The following is a 17,599-nucleotide window of genomic DNA, read 5'->3' as shown; positions in this document are numbered from 1 at the left end:
TCCCTTCCCAGAGGCTATTATCCCCCACTGTTACTATAGGCACCATCTCTCCCTACTATACCTGCTATCCCACAGCCCCAATCCCTTCCCAGAGGCTATTATCCCCCCACTGCTACTATAGGCACCATCTCTCCCTACTATACCTGCTATCCCACAGCCCCAGTCCCTTCCCAGAGGCTATTATCCCCCACTGCTACTATAGGCACCATCTCTCCCTACTATACCTGCTATCCCACAGCCCCAGTCCCTTGCCAGAGGCTATTATCCCCCCACTGCTACTATAGGCACCATCTCTCCCTACTATACCTACTATCCCACAGTCCCTTCCCAGAGACTATTATCCCACTGCTACTATAGGCACCATCTCTCCCTACTATACCTGCTATCCCACAGCCCCAGTCCCTTCCCAGAGGCTATTATCCCCCCACTGCTACTATAGGCACCATCTCTCCCTACTATACCTACTATACCTGCTATCCCACAGCCCCAGTCCCTTCCCAGAGGCTATTATCCCCCCACTGCTACTATAAGCACCATCTCTCCCTACTATACCTGCTATCCCACAGCCTCAGTCCCTTCCCAGAGGCTATTATCCCCCCACTGCTACTATAGGCACCATCTCTCCCTACTATACCTGCTATCCCACAGCCCCAGTCCCTTCCCAGAGGCTATTATCCCCCCACTGCTACTATAGGCACCATCTCTCCCTACTATACCTGCTATCCCACAGCCTCAGTCCCTTCCCAGAGGCTATTATCCCCCCACTGCTACTATAGGCACCATCTCTCCCTACTATACCTACTATCCCACAGCCCCAGTCCCTTCCCAGAGGCTATTATCCCACTGCTACTATAGGCACCATCTCTCCCTACTATACCTGCTATCCCACAGCCCCAGTCCCTTCCCAGAGGCTATTATCCCCCCACTGCTACTATAGGCACCATCTCTCCCTACTATACCTACTATCCCACAGCCCCAGTCCCTTCCCAGAGGCTATTATCCCACTGCTACTATAGGCACCATCTCTCCCTACTATACCTGCTATCCCACAGCCCCAGTCCCTTCCCAGAGGCTATTATCCCCCCACTGCTACTATAGGCACCATCTCTCCCTACTATACCTGCTATCCCACAGCCCCAGTCCCTTCCCAGAGGCTATTATCCCCCCACTGCTACTATAGGCACCATCTCTCCCTACTATACCTGCTATCCCACAGCCCCAGTCCCTTCCCAGAGGCTATTATCACCCCACTGCTACTATAGGCACCATCTCTCCCTACTATACCTGCTATCCCACAGCCCCAGTCCCTTCCCAGAGACTATTATCCCCCCACTGCTACTATAGGCACCATCTCTCCCTACTATACCTGCTATCCCACAGCCCCAGTCCCTTCCCAGAGGCTATTATCCCCCCACTGCTACTATAGGCACCATCTCTCCCTACTATACCTGCTATCCCACAGCCCCAGTCCCTTCCCAGAGGCTATTATCCCCCCACTGCTACTATAGGCACCATCTCTCCCTACTATACCTGCTATCCCACAGCCCCTGTCCCTTCCCAGAGGCTATTATCCCCCCCACTGCTACTATAGGCACCATCTCTCCCTACTATACCTGCTATCCCACACCCCCAGTCCCTTCCCAGAGGCTATTATCCCCCCACTGCTACTAAAGGCACCATCTCTCCCTACTATACCTGCTATCCCACACCCCCAGTCCCTTCCCAGAGGCTATTATCCCCCCACTGCTACTATAGGCACCATCTCTCCCTACTATACCTGCTATCCCACAGCCCCAGTCCCTTCCCAGAGGCTATTATCCCACTGCTACTATAGGCACCATCTCTCCCTACTATACCTGCTATCCCACAGCCCCAGTCCTTTCCCAGAGGCTATTATCCCACTGCTACTATAGGCACCATCTCTCCCTACTATACCTGCTATCCCACAGCCCCAGTACCTTCCCAGAGGCTATTATCCCCCCACTGCTACTATAGGCACCATCTCTCCCTACTATACCTGCTATCCCACAGCCCCAGTCCCTTCCCAGAGGCTATTATCCCCCCACTGCTACTATAGGCACCATCTCTCCCTACTATACCTGCTATCCCACACCCCCAGTCCCTTCCCAGAGGCTATTATCCCCCCACTGCTACTATAGGCACCATCTCTCCCTACTATACCTGCTATCCCACAGCCCCAGTCCCTTCCCAGAGGCTATTATCCCACTGCTACTATAGGCACCATCTCTCCCTACTATACCTGCTATCCCACAGCCCCAGTCCCTTCCCAGAGGCTATTATCCCCCCACTGCTACTATAGGCACCATCTCTCCCTACTATACCTGCTATCCCACAGCCCCAGTCCCTTGCCAGAGGCTATTATCCCCCCCACTGCTACTATAGGCACCATCTCTCCCTACTATACCTGCTATCCCACAGCCACAGTCCTTCCCAGGGGCTATTATCCCCCCACTGCTACTATAGGCACCATCTCTCCCTACTATACCTGCTATCCCACAGCCCCAGTCCCTTGCCAGAGGCTATTATCCCCCCACTGCTACTATAGGCACCATCTCTCCCTACTATACCTACTATCCCACAGTCCCTTCCCAGAGACTATTATCCCACTGCTACTATAGGCACCATCTCTCCCTACTATACCTGCTATCCACAGCCCCAGTCCCTTCCCAGAGGCTATTATCCCCCCACTGCTACTATAGGCACCATCTCTCCCTACTATACCTACTATACCTGCTATCCCACAGCCCCAGTCCCTTCCCAGAGGCTATTATCCCCCCACTGCTACTATAAGCACCATCTCTCCCTACTATACCTGCTATCCCACAGCCTCAGTCCCTTCCCAGAGGCTATTATCCCCCCACTGCTACTATAGGCACCATCTCTCCCTACTATACCTGCTATCCCACAGCCCCAGTCCCTTCCCAGAGGCTATTATCCCCCCACTGCTACTATAGGCACCATCTCTCCCTACTATACCTGCTATCCCACAGCCTCAGTCCCTTCCCAGAGGCTATTATCCCCCCACTGCTACTATAGGCACCATCTCTCCCTACTATACCTACTATCCCACAGCCCCAGTCCCTTCCCAGAGGCTATTATCCCACTGCTACTATAGGCACCATCTCTCCCTACTATACCTGCTATCCCACAGCCCCAGTCCCTTCCCAGAGGCTATTATCCCCCCACTGCTACTATAGGCACCATCTCTCCCTACTATACCTACTATCCCACAGCCCAGTCCCTTCCCAGAGGCTATTATCCCACTGCTACTATAGGCACCATCTCTCCCTACTATACCTGCTATCCCACAGCCCCAGTCCCTTCCCAGAGGCTATTATCCCCCCACTGCTACTATAGGCACCATCTCTCCCTACTATACCTGCTATCCCACAGCCCCAGTCCCTTCCCAGAGGCTATTATCCCCCCACTGCTACTATAGGCACCATCTCTCCCTACTATACCTGCTATCCCACAGCCCCAGTCCCTTCCCAGAGGCTATTATCACCCCACTGCTACTATAGGCACCATCTCTCCCTACTATACCTGCTATCCCACAGCCCCAGTCCCTTCCCAGAGACTATTATCCCCCCACTGCTACTATAGGCACCATCTCTCCCTACTATACCTGCTATCCCACAGCCCCAGTCCCTTCCCAGAGGCTATTATCCCCCCACTGCTATTATAGGCACCATCTCTCCCTACTATACCTGCTATCCCACAGCCCCAGTCCCTTCCCAGAGGCTATTATCCCCCCACTGCTACTATAGGCACCATCTCTCCCTACTATACCTGCTATCCCACAGCCCCTGTCCCTTCCCAGAGGCTATTATCCCCCCCACTGCTACTATAGGCACCATCTCTCCCTACTATACCTGCTATCCCACACCCCCAGTCCCTTCCCAGAGGCTATTATCCCCCCACTGCTACTAAAGGCACCATCTCTCCCTACTATACCTGCTATCCCACACCCCCAGTCCCTTCCCAGAGGCTATTATCCCCCCACTGCTACTATAGGCACCATCTCTCCCTACTATACCTGCTATCCCACAGCCCCAGTCCCTTCCCAGAGGCTATTATCCCACTGCTACTATAGGCACCATCTCTCCCTACTATACCTGCTATCCCACAGCCCCAGTCCTTTCCCAGAGGCTATTATCCCACTGCTACTATAGGCACCATCTCTCCCTACTATACCTGCTATCCCACAGCCCCAGTACCTTCCCAGAGGCTATTATCCCCCCACTGCTACTATAGGCACCATCTCTCCCTACTATACCTGCTATCCCACAGCCCCAGTCCCTTCCCAGAGGCTATTATCCCCCCACTGCTACTATAGGCACCATCTCTCCCTACTATACCTGCTATCCCACAGCCACAGTCCCTTCCCAGAGGCTATTATCCCCCCACTGCTACTATAGGCACCATCTCTCCCTACTATACCTGCTATCCCACAGCCCCAGTCCCTTCCCAGAGGCTATTATCCCACTGCTACTATAGGCACCATCTCTCCCTACTATACCTGCTATCCCACAGCCCCAGTCCCTTCCCAGAGGCTATTATCCCACTGCTACTATAGGCACCATCTCTCCCTACTATACCTGCTATCCCACAGCCCCAGTCCCTTCCCAGAGGCTATTATCCCCCCACTGCTACTATAGGCACCATCTCTCCCTACTATACCTGCTATCCCACAGCCCCAGTCCCTTGCCAGAGGCTATTACCACTAGGAGTTAAGACAATTTTCTGCCTAATTTCGGCCTTCCCTGTAAATATTCGCTTATTCTCTGCGCCTCTCCCGCCTCCCGCGCCGGAGCCTGTTTACGCTGTTAATCCCTCACATCTCTGTAACCTTTTCCCCCTAAGGAATAAGATTTTTCAGCCTAATGAATGGCGCCCGGGGAGGACGGAGCGGAGGCGCAGGGACAAGGAGCCGCTGTCAGACACATTTGCCGGAAGATCTGAAGTTTCAGTGAGAAGCGATTGTGCTGTTCAAAAGGAGAATCCGCTAATGAGGCCATTTCCCTGCATGATAAGCACCGACTGTCGCCCCGTTACTCACTGCCACCTCTGTTTCAAGACTTATGTTTTATAGTTTTTTGGCTGTTTCTGGACTACAATTCCCAGCATGCAATGCCCCTCCTGACATCAATATTACAATATTCTCTATCTCCCTATCTATAGTAAACACACATTAAACCCTTATAGGAGCTTGTGGCCAGCAAAGGCCAATCACCATGGTTTTTACCCACAATGCAGCATTATTTTCCAGAAACCCCATGTAATTGCAGCACCCCCTAAACAGCATGAATGACACCCACTGCGTTTAGATAAAATTGCCTTTGTAAATAGCTTTTTAATAGACTCAATTTTGTGCTTTGCATCACCTTGCATTATTACACGAGCCATAATGGCTGCCAAGCAGAGCCACTTATGCCTTTGTGGAATCTTGCAGTGAAAGATAATGGAAGGAATATACGTTGAATTCTTAATATTTTTTTTTAGACAAATCCATAAGATAAGGAAAAAAATGAATCCGCAGTGGCCCTTTAAGTGGCGAAAAATGACAGGGCTGGGGAAGAGCGTTAAGGCAAATATGCACAGACGGAAGTGAAAACAAAGACCTATTTTGGTGCAACTTTATATAGAAGCAGCCAATGTTCTTCCCCAAGTCCTCTCTGAGACTACGAGAACAATGTCAATACATCCGTGTCGTCTCACTCCAACATAAGCCTGACAGGCATGATGGGTAGGGCCCAAATTAGAGCTGCCTGTAGCACTCGCTGCCAAGATGGAGAGTGGGAGTGTGAGGAGAAGGGGAGATCATTAATCCAAAGCTTTTCCCTCTAGCGACAAAGGACGAGCCCCGGGGCAGCAGAAAGGTTCGGTTCTACAAGATCAGTTTCCTAAGTAACAGAACATGGACCTTTGGTGCCGTTAAGAGCAGAATTATGTCAATATTCATTTTACTTCTGTCTCTCAATGTATTTTGTTTTATAGATTTGTCTACAGCCAAAGGGTCCGAGCAGCCCCCCCCGGGGCGAGAGAACCATAAACAGCCCAATGTGATCCTTATGGGATTATTATCCATCTGTCTCGTTAAGCTCTAAGCACCCTGTTATGTTAGAGATGCCATCATTGTGGCCCAATAGTCAGGCCAACAACCCAGCAATGACTGATCTGCAGGTCTGTTATACAGATAGCTAGAATCTCAGCCATAAAGCAGGGCAGGACTGCTGCTTACAATGGGGGGATCAGATAGGATCTGTGCCACTGTGACAGAATGCTCTGTTATACAGATAGCTAGAATCTCAGCCATAAAGCAGGGCAGGACTGCTGCTTACAATGGGGGGATCAGATAGGATCTGTGCCACTGTGACAGAATGCTCTGTTATACAGATAGCTAGAATCTCAGCCATAAAGCAGGGCAGGACTGCTGCTTACAATGGGGGGATCAGATAGGATCTGTGCCACTGTGACAGAATGCTCTGTTATACAGATAGCTAGAATCTCAGCCATAAAGCAGGGCAGGACTGCTGCTTACAATGGGGGGGATCAGATAGGATCTGTGCCACTGTGACAGAATGCTCTGTTATACAGATAGCTAGAATCTCAGCCATAAAGCAGGGCAGGACTGCTGCTTACAATGGGGGGATCAGATAGGATCTGTGCCACTGTGACAGAATGCTCTGTTATACAGATAGCTAGAATCTCAGCCATAAAGCAGGGCAGGACTGCTGCTTACAATGGGGGGGATCAGATAGGATCTGTGCCACTGTGACAGAATGCTCTGTTATACAGATAGCTAGAATCTCAGCCATAAAGCAGGGCAGGACTGCTGCTTACAATGGGGGGATCAGATAGGATCTGTGCCACTGTGACAGAATGCTCTGTTATACAGATAGCTAGAATCTCAGCCATAAAGCAGGGCAGGACTGCTGCTTACAATGGGGGGATCAGATAGGATCTGTGCCACTGTGACAGAATGCTCTGTTATACAGATAGCTAGAATCTCAGCCATAAAGCAGGGCAGGACTGCTGCTTACAATGGGGGAGGGATCAGATAGGATCTGTGCCACTGTGACAGAATGCTCTGTTATACAGATAGCTAGAATCTCAGCCATAAAGCAGGGCAGGACTGCTGCTTACAATGGGGGGATCAGATAGGATCTGTGCCACTGTGACAGAATGCTCTGTTATACAGATAGCTAGAGTCTCAGCCATAAAGCAGGGCAGGACTGCTGCTTACAATGGGGGGATCAGATAGGATCTGTGCCACTGTGACAGAATGCTCTGTTATACAGATAGCTAGAATCTCAGCCATAAAGCAGGGCAGGACTGCTGCTTTACGTGTCAATTTAAAGACTAGTTGTGATGCCAGGCTACAGAGGAAGGAATCTGTATACTCTGTAATGGGGTGACAGAAGCCATCACTGGTTATGCTGGCTCTCTCTATGCTGGCACAGCTCCCCGGGGCACAAGGCAATGCCAGCGCTGACTCCTCGGCTATCGACTCCTTCCCAGTTTCATTAGATCCCATCCTGGCTGTGAGGAAATAATGTACAGGGTGACAGTTAGTTACTGAACCTTGAAATCAGCCAAAAACAGAACAGGCCTGGATGGACCGTGCCCAATTCAGCACTGGGTGTCAGTGATATTGTCTCCTTATAGCAGCATTGAGCTCCTTATAGTAAGCACCGGGGGGAAGCTAAGCCATCTCATAATGTTTCTTCTCCAGTTACCAGGGTTACAGAAAAGCTTTAACTCACTAGGCCTGACACTGAATCGACCAGAGGACCGGTTCTGAGTCTCGGCTGCAGACAAATAAACGGTATCGCCCTTAGATCAGCACAACCGGCTGACGGTTATTGAAATAGAGCTCGACTCAAGTAGGAAACTTCATACACCTTTGAATCCACAATAAACTTGATGCTTTTATACCATGGCATCGTGGAAAAGGAAGCAGGTGGGGCTTGCCTGGTAGCAGCCTTGAACAGCAAAGGATGCTGGGAGATGTCATATCAACAAACATTAGCTGCCCATATTCCCACCCCCGACCTGAAAGCTGCTGAGAACTTTATCTCACACCCTCATTACTGAAACTGGAAGGCACCCCGGACTCATTGAGCAAATGGACAGAACACACTCTTGCCATGCAGTCACCAATCAGATCATTTTATTATATAATAAAAAAGCAAGACTGGACGAGGCGGTTTTCCCTATTACCAATGATGTCCATGTACATGAACCAATAGGCATGGGATGGGAAATTTGCAGTCTTTTAGACTACACATCCCAGTCTCCCTTAAAACTTGGTGGAGAATGCGGAGAGCTCGATTTCAGTCCAACTCTAGGAGCTAGGATCACAAAGAATGAATATACCCTGACGTGGCGGTTCTTTTCTATTACGGATGATGTCCACGTACATTAACGGATAGGCATGGAATGGGAAATTTGCAGCCTTTTTTAAACTATAAATCCCAGTGAAAAGTTGGTGGAGAATGCGGAGAGCTCAATTTTAGGTAAGCCATTGCCATTACGTAGGGATCACTAAGAATAAATAAACCTAGAGCAAGGCGATTTGCCCTATTAGAAGTGATGTCCACGTACATGAACCAATGGCCAAGGGATGAGAAATTTGCAGCCTTTTTTAAACTACAAATCCCAGTGAAAAGTTGGTGGAGAATGCGGAGAGCTCAATTTTAGGTAAGCCATTTCCATTAAATAGGGATCACTAAGAATGAATGAACCCTACTTAAAGGAGCAGCAAACATAAGCCATGGGCTTGTATATCAGTTGCTCTGTAAGAACGCTTGGCTATTGTCATTGTCAGAAGGCTCATAATTCAGACAGGTTGTAGGCTCGATGAGCCTTGTCTTGGCTGCCCTCATTCTGCCAGATCCCTCAACTGAGACCAATTATCGAGGCTCGAGAGGCCAGAAACAAACGGTTGTTGTATGGGCAGCAGCGGCTGAAGAAATCAGCGCCCCCCCAGGGGTAGGCAGGAATGGGGTGCCAATTAAAACAAGGCAAAGGCCAATGTGAAGTGTCAGCTCATGGACTGAAGGCCTTGGACAAGCGCTGAGACTATAATAATGGTGGAGTCAAAGGGGCATCAATGCATCCAGACGCACACAGCAGCCACAACACTAACGTGGGGGGGGGGGGGGGGGGGGGGGGGGGGGAACAAAACGAGGCTTGACACAAGGTAACTGGTGTCACAGGGTTTACTGGAGCAATGCTCTGAAATCGTTACATGGATTGAGTCATGCCCTACAGGTCACAATGGGTTACTGGAATGATGCCTTCAACAGCGCTGTTATGTGTCGCACAGACTGTAAGAGCAAGAAACCAACAAAGCATTGAAGACTACTGGCGTAGCGCTCTGCAGTTCTTAGAAGTGTTCCAGGGGGCGCCGGAGTGATGCTCTGAGACGCAACATGGGCTGTCGGGGGGTAAGTTGGAATACTGGAGCATTGGCCTCTCAGCAGTGCCCGCTGATGGCGAGTATATGAGGAGCTCAGACTAATGGTACAGCAGGTCTTAAAGCAACACTCTGGAATATTTGCAGTAAAAGCCATGAAGTGGGGGGGCGAAGTTCTGCAGTGCTACTAATACAAGCGCAAGAGCCTCGCTCTTCTCACAGGGGGGTCAGTGCCATGTAACAGCAGGGCTGGGTCTATCCAGGAATGGGGGTATCCCCTAAAATGTGGGTGAGTTAACCCAACAAATGCCTGATGTGCTTGAGCTTTTTAGCTACACACCCCCGCCCCAATGGGACCTTCCTGGGTAACGTTACATAGGCAGGGCTCTCAAAGGGCATCATGGGAGAGGGTCAGAGCCGTCGTTAGTGGGTGCAAATAAGGATCTGCTCAAATGGGGTGCAGGTAATAGGAGCAATGGTAAGAGCAACGCTTTATATTGGTGTTGCCCAACCAGCGGCTGTTAAAGTGCAGCACCCAAAATGGCTGAAAGGGTGTTATAACTTGACAGCTGTAGGGCCACAGGGTGGGCAGTTTGCTTTGCCCCCGGCAGCACCCACACTTGAGACAGCCCTGAGATCGGGAATGGATGGCAACCTGCTCACGTGTATAAGCAAGAGCGTAATGTAACCTGGCCCCTTCTGTAACATTTACCCTTAATACTGTTTATTGGCCAACCATGGGAAAGCCTACAAGCACTGGCCAATGCACGTGCCACTGAGAGGGCCCCGCCCCCAGGCGAGTCAGCCAAAGCGCCAACTGCCCATGATACACCTGGGGGGGGTGTGTTGGCCCCCGTATTAACCCACAGGGGGGGGCTATAAGCAGCTGATCAGCTCTGGCAGGGAAAGTGTTAACACATGTGGTGCTCTACTGGCCTTTAGCAAGGTATAAAGTCATTTGGGCTCACAGATTCACACGAGGGGGCAGAACGATACCTGTATACACAGATGACTGGGGTGGGGGGTACATTTCATCCAATATAATCATACATACAATGTAGACATATTCGCCGTAAGTGGGGGGGGTAATTAGACCTGTACGCGTACAAAGATATAGCCATTGCAAAAAAAAAAAACTAACGAAAAAAAACCAAAGTTGAGAAGCAGAGCGCCGAAAAGTCTCACTGGCAGCGTGATCTCTGGATTTGGCAACCTGAACAGAACTCAGGCGTGTGATGCGGCTGGTTATTGGTTACGGAGAGCGGAAGAGAACGACCTCACGTCCTGTAGGAAACAACACATGTCCCATTCAGCACACAGCCTAGGCCCGCAGTGCAGCAGCCCTCAGCCCACTGGGTTCATTCAGGGATGGGGGGGGAGCAGGCTGAGTTCGAAGGCTCCTCTGAGTGGAGATGTAGAAGAGGCAGGCCGGGGCACCCACACTCACATGCGCCGGAGAGACAGGGGGGGCCCTATCCCACCACCACCCTTCTTGTAGTGCATGCATCCCTCCTTGAGTTCAGCCAAAGCAAGAAGGGCAGTAACAGTCTCATAGCAGCTCCCTGTACTTGCCATCAAACTGACCCAGAGGGAAATTTAGTGCCAGCTACCCCCTCCCCGTCTTCCTTTGGATGCAATAAAACGCACACTAGGCAGTAAGGAGAGGGGGGGGGCAATAAGCCGTAGATCCTCCTCTCGCTACTCTTTAAGGCTCTTTGCTCACATTGTAACATATTATATATATATATATATTAATCAGGGTGAAGCAGGAACACTTACCCCATTGCTGTAAGCATCAGTGGCTTCACTTAACTACCCTGGCGTAGCTGGCAGCAGGGCAAAGTGAGCATAGGGGGTGAGAGAGAGGGGGTGGGGGAGAGGGAGGAGACAAAATGAGATTTCTCATTTTAAGCTTTATACTTCCCCATGACTTGTTGGAGGGCCAGTTAGCAAATGGACTCCCCTCCAAGTCTATAGCACCATTGTCCTCAGCTTGAAATCCCCACCAGCAATAGTAGGCAGGGTGGGGGGGGGGTCAGTCTTTACAGCAGTACCAGGATCACAGGTCCGTGTTTCTACCTCTCCACCCCAGGAAAGGTGCCACTACTAAGAGGCTGCACATTGACTTCACCATCATTATTGTTATTGGTCAGCAACTGCGTCTCGGGGAGGAGTAATTGACTCGTTTGGGGCGGGGCAAGAAGGCGTTCTAGCTCTGCCACCGTCTCTCTGGAGGTGGAGGGCTGTGGGGAGCGTGGGGCAGAAGCGCGGGAGGCCGGGTCAGACGCAGTCTGGGAGCCGCGGTGGATTCTGTGGCTGACTATGATGTTGTTGCCAAAGCCTCCCATGGATGCCATAGTTGTGCTCTGCTCTCTCTGCACCACGGCCGTCATCCCTCCTTCAGCCATAAGCCTCTGGATCCTGCTCAGAGCATCCTCCTGGCCCTCTCCTGTAGGACATGAAGGAGCAGTGAGGGAAAAGAACAGAGCAGACAAATACAGGGGGAATTCACATTGAGGGGAGCGGGTTATACACTCAGCCTGGGAGTATTCAGGGAGGAGTGCACGGGAGGACGGCCGGTTCTGACCCAGCAGAAGAGAATTCATCAGATTTGCTTCTCCTGAATATAATGAACTACAAAGATATCAAATCGGCTTTCATGTGAGCCGACGTGACAAGCTGGCTGCCTCTAATATGCCATGAAAAAGTAGGGTTAGGAAGGGAAAGGGCTGGCACGACAGGCGGTTACTGTGCCAACACGGTGCAAGGGATACACGGCAGGGATACAGGAGAGCTCCCCGACTTCCTTGGCCACTTAACATCCCGTTACACTTAGGGGTAAATTTATCACGCTGTGTAAAAAGTGGAATTAAGCATTAACAGTGATGTTGCCCAGGGCAACCAATCAGCAATTAGATTTCAACAGTTAGAAGCCAATCAGATGCTTTGCTTTGGTTTTCTATGAGCAACATCACTGATAATGTCCTACTCCACTTTTTATACAGCATGATAAATATACCCCAGTGCCCCAGAGCAGGTATATGGTTGGGATGGATGTGCGTGCTGGGCCCAGGGGGGTGGGACAGCCACATATAGTTATGCCACTGATGGTGGCATTTGTTCCCTTTAAATATGGCAGCACTGAGCAACTCCCTTTTCCACCCACCTGAGCCAGGTACCTCCGATGATGAGGGGATTCCTTCCTGGGACTCTCCAGAAGATGGCGCCCCCTCGGAGCTGCTGGAAGGGGTCTCTGCTGTGCCGCTGGGCCCTGCTGGGGTTAACAAGAAGGGAGGCTGCTGTGAGTTGTCTTGGCATTAACAGCACAAAGAAGAAAAAAAAAAACAAGAAATGTTAAATTGGCTGTTTCTCTGCTCTGTGCATTTTCAGTAAGCAATTAAACAAACAGACAGGGAAGCTTATTTATCTGAGCTTCACAGAGCTAAACCCGGGCGGTTACAGTAAATCTCATCCATAAAAACCCCGGGGAATTGGTGGCCAAACTGCTATGAAAAATGATGGAATGCCTGCGCAGCTTACTGGCCTGTGAAATTATTATTGGGCTCAAAATTAATAACAGATCAGCATCATCATGTAAAAAGCTTATCAGCCCAGGTTTAAAGAGATACTAGCACCAATTCTTACTCTGACCTTAGCCCTATCAGTGCTGTGACCTGGCTAAAGCCATCTATGCAGCCTCACAAGGGGTTTAAACCCTATATATTAAAAAAAAAAAAGTGTCCAAGTGCAATAATCTAAAGAAACCAATAAGATGGCTGCTTTTACCTTCATCTGTAAGAAACTCTCACCATATCTATCACATCCACTCTCATTTTTTGGTTTCATCTGAAATCGGATGCTTTTGGAGTGGAAGTTCCTAAAGTGCTGCCAGGCACAAATGCTAACCACTGAGTCACTTTACCACCCAGTTGCTGCATTTGGGGAGTCAGTCAGGTGACCCAGAGGGCATTGTTATTGCCAGTATTTTGCAGAGACAGAGCAGCAGTGTGAGTTCTACATCCTGCTGATCAGGAGTCGCATCTCCAGCCTCTCTGTGCAGTCTTACAATCCCAATTGGCAAACTCAGGGATCTTCAGAAGGTATTTACCTGGCTGGGAGATTTCAAGGTCTCCAGAATGAAAAATGGAACCCTGCAACAACACTCACAAGCCTCCGTTATACCAAGCGGAGGAGGACGAAGAGCTAAGAACGTGGGAGAGAAGATACATACAAGCTGGCATGATTTTAGTGCAATCCTTACCCTCAGCAGTTGGGGGTGCAGGGCGGCTCTCAGGCACCTCCCTTTCGGTCTGCGTCTCTGCATTCTGCAGCTGGGGAGCAGGGGTCTGGGTTCCTTGCGAGGTCACCGAGGTGGTAGGATTACGAGGCTGAAGGCCAATGGCATTGATCAGACCCATGTCTCTGTCTGATCTCCAAGAAGCACGACTGGTTCTGAGGAAAGAATCCAAAGAGATTAAATATAACATTGGTCCAACCCGGCCAAACCTAAGTATTTGCACATTACACTCAGATTAACCAATCAAGCACTGATCCTAGAAGCTGGTATATAGTGGGGTTACTTGAGACCATGTTACAGGGGCCCATCTTGGGATTACAGTACCATAGCAAAGGGAAAAATGAATCAATCATCCCATACCACCCCCCTAGAACTCACTTGGTTTGGTCACCACTTCGGGAAATGGAAACCTACTATGTGTTTAATCAATAAACTGCCCAGTGCTTGCATGTTTGCTTCTCGTTCAGGGCTGGACAGGTTGGCCAGTGTACTGGGAGATCTCCTGATGGACCCCAGCCATGGACAATTCCCATCAGCGCCTAATTCAACACCTGTTACATTAGCAATGCCTAGGCAAGGTTAAGGTGCCCATAAAGGGGCCGATTCTAGCTTCCGATATGGGTCCCTTAGACTGACTCAGCAGCTTATCGGCCCGTGTAGGGGCACAAACAACGGGCCTGCGCGACCGACATCTGGCCTGAAATCAGCCACATATCGATCGGGCAGGTTAAAAAATTTAGTCGGTTTGGGGGCGACATTGGCTCGTGATGCAGTCCCCGAACCGACTACGGCTATACCCGTCATTCCAATTCGGTTGTTTGACCCCAGGGCCAAACGACCAAATTAGCCCGATATCGCCCACCTGTAGGTGGGGATATCGGGGGAAGATCCTCTTGCTTGGCGAGGTCGACAAGCAAGCGGATCTTAGCGTGTATGGGCACCTTAAGCCCTTGATGTCAGGTTACTGGCCCTGTCCAACCCTGTGGCATATGTGGACCATGAAGCTCTCCTTACCCAGGCCTCTCGCTGCTCCGGGGAGTGTTATGCTGCAGGATGGCCTCATTCATTTGCTCCCAGAACTGATCGCACACATTGTCAAATGCCCTGGAAAAAGAAACACAGACGGTAAAGGAACCCTGTACCCTATAAGGAACACATATTGCAGAATGGGTTAGTGGGAATGGTTTCTGGGTTACACTGTGGGAGAAAACTCTATAGCCCATATAGACCCTCAGACCCATTGTTCTGAGTGGAGCTTTATCTATAATACATATATAGCAGGTATGACCCTGTGAGTGCGAGTATTTAGGTAACGATTCCCTAAAACAACGTTGAATTGATGGAAAGGACACACACCATTGTGCTAATAACCCAGTGTGGGCTGCTCCCCCATTCCCCGCCGCGGCACCATATTACCCTCATTCTTTCATTCTGAGGGAGGCAGACAGACGTCGCGCGGAGCAATGCAGGGACGCTTTTGGCAAGTTCTGTTAATCAGCGGCATTGATTGGCTGATCAATACGCGGCAGAAGTGATAAGCTTGCGACGGTGACAGGGTGAAAATCTGATTTAGCACTAATCAGTCACTTTCCTAGCAGTAAACTGACTCATACGGATCATTAGCCGCCTTCCCTTAATAGACCGCGCTGTCGGCAGCACCGGGGATCCAGATGAAGCAAATAAGGTGCAGTGCACGACTGGCTGATATCTAAAGGAACGTGGCGCGGGGTGGCACTTTGCTTGCTCGTCCGTTTAGACGAAGGACAGGACATCTGTTTTTTTATGCTTTCTGGTGCTTTTAGAAGCATCAATGACAGCGGCAAACTATCCTGTAAGAAAATGAGCCCCATCCATCATACAAACACACTGTGCCGGCGGCGATCTCACTCACCGGAGACAAGCGGATAGTTATAAAGTGTGCCCCTTCCTGATGCCACTGCTTCCGTGATAAATGAATGTTGTAGCAAGAGAAGCAGCCTTGAAGGGCAACATGAACGGAACTGCGGGGCTGGTACCCACTTAAAGGGGCCACAAGCAAACCCACTCTGTCTAATGGGAGACTCAGTGACCCACTGATACTGTAATAGCTATACAGCATTTATTTTATTAAACAGGATGGAGACCCACCCTAAACACCATAGCAACCAGTTTTTGGTTCGGGACTCATAGGTTGGGATCACCTACAATAAAAGATTTAGGGTGAAGACACACAGAGCGACTAGTAGTAGATACTTGTCACGGCTACTAAACTCCAGAAAATCGCCTGCCATAGACAATACTGAGAATTGCCTCTGCTAAAACACACGTAGAGACAATTATCAGTAAATGATCAGCATTGTCTGTTTCTGTAACTGTGACAAGTAGCTGCTACTAGTAGCTCCGTGTGTCTTTACCCTTAAGCTCCGACTTCTCCCGATATTCCCCACCTATGGGTGGGCGATATCGGGAGAAACCATGGTAATTACAACGACGGGCATAGGAGAAGCCGATCCGGGGACCGCATCAACGAGCCGATACGGTCCCCGATTCGACTAGATTTTCTAACCTGCCCGATCGATATCTGGGCGATTTCAGGCCAGATATCGGTCGGGCAGGCCCGTCAGTAGTGCCCATACACGGGCCGATTAGCTGCCGAATCTGTCTAAAAGACTAATATCGGCAGCTAGAATCGGCCCGTGTATGGGGACCTTTAGGATTCACATTGTTCCAGAATCTATAGTACCTGCAGTTCTATGGAACTTGTCAATTCTCATGGTCAGCAGCTGGAGCCTTGGTTCAGGGGTGTTAAATAGAGGTAGTTGCCCTAAGTTTGAGAAGGACAACAGGGGGGGCTCTTGCGTTGTTTGCAGAAAAGCCTGCGTATTGATTGCCCTGTCAATATAGAGGCCCTGTACTGGATATCTTGCCCTGATTTCAACCCCACAGTTGTAATTTACAGATGCCATTATAAAGGGTATATCTTGTGGGTTCACCTGCCCCCCTGGGCATCCCCACTGAGCAGGGTACAGGTACCTTTAGGCTTCTACTAGCGTAGCAACCGTAGCCACCGAGAAGCTGCCAGTTATTGATTGAGGCCCACAATGCACAGGGGTATACAGAAACACTTACTCTGGCCGACAAATCACCAGGTCTCCCTTGTTTGTACCGTATGCCAATCCAAGGCCTGGCTCAGGGAGCCAGCGGGCAGAGTTGATACTGACATGTCGCCTCTGGTCAGCGGGCATCGGGTACAGCACATTGAACACACGCTGAAAAAGACAGAAAAAAAAGTATTAAATAAAAACATGGACCAGAGTGGCCAAGAGACAAAGGGGAACCCACTATGACACACTGACACCCAGAATGTACTAGCAGCCCCACAGATACTATTAAACTAAAGCTCTCAGCACCCTAACTCCTCTAACCATTGTAAGCAGCAGTCCTGCCCTGCTTTATGGCTGAGATTCTAGCTATCTGTATAACAGAGCATTCTGTCACAGTGGCACAGATCCTATCTGATCCCCCCATTGTAAGCAGCAGTCCTGCCCTGCTTTATGGCTGAGATTCTAGCTATCTGTATAACAGAGCATTCTGTCACAGTGGCACAGATCCTATCTGATCCCCCCCATTGTAAGCAGCAGTCCTGCCCTGCTTTATGGCTGAGATTCTAGCTATCTGTATAACAGAGCATTCTGTCACAGTGGCACAGATCCTATCTGATCCCCCCCATTGTAAGCAGCAGTCCTGCCCTGCTTTATGGCTGAGATTCTAGCTATCTGTATAACAGAGCATTCTGTCACAGTGGCACAGATCCTATCTGATCCCCCCATTGTAAACAGCAGTCCTGCCCTGCTTTATGGCTGAGATTCTAGCTATCTGTA

The 17,599-nt window shown here is 50.0% G+C and overlaps 1 protein-coding gene across 3 annotated transcripts in view; it reads right to left on the bottom strand.

Annotated features, from left to right (window-relative positions):
• Positions 1-8,204: 8,204 nt before the first annotated feature.
• ambra1 (autophagy/beclin-1 regulator 1) overlaps positions 8,205-17,599 on the bottom strand; it is a 61,356-nt gene continuing 51,961 nt past the window's right edge. Inside the window, exons 15-19 of one of the 3 annotated variants that reach the window (XM_004913387.4) lie at positions 16,848-16,987; positions 14,754-14,843; positions 13,704-13,894; positions 12,609-12,713; positions 8,205-11,891 (exon numbers count right to left, since the gene is read on the bottom strand). In XM_004913387.4, the coding sequence (XP_004913444.1) occupies positions 11,518-11,891; positions 12,609-12,713; positions 13,704-13,894; positions 14,754-14,843; positions 16,848-16,987 (900 nt within the window). In that variant the 3' untranslated portion in view covers positions 8,205-11,517. Of the gene's footprint in view, positions 11,892-12,608; positions 12,717-13,703; positions 13,895-14,753; positions 14,844-16,847; positions 16,988-17,599 lie in introns of all 3 variants that reach the window. The other 2 variants (XM_004913386.4, XM_002934098.5) reach the window with 2 other exon arrangements.

Source organism: Xenopus tropicalis, chromosome 4 (genome assembly GCF_000004195.4).
Source record: "Xenopus tropicalis strain Nigerian chromosome 4, UCB_Xtro_10.0, whole genome shotgun sequence".
NCBI classification, from domain to species: domain Eukaryota; kingdom Metazoa; phylum Chordata; class Amphibia; order Anura; family Pipidae; genus Xenopus; species Xenopus tropicalis.
This window is presented reverse-complemented; position numbering and strand designations above follow the sequence as displayed.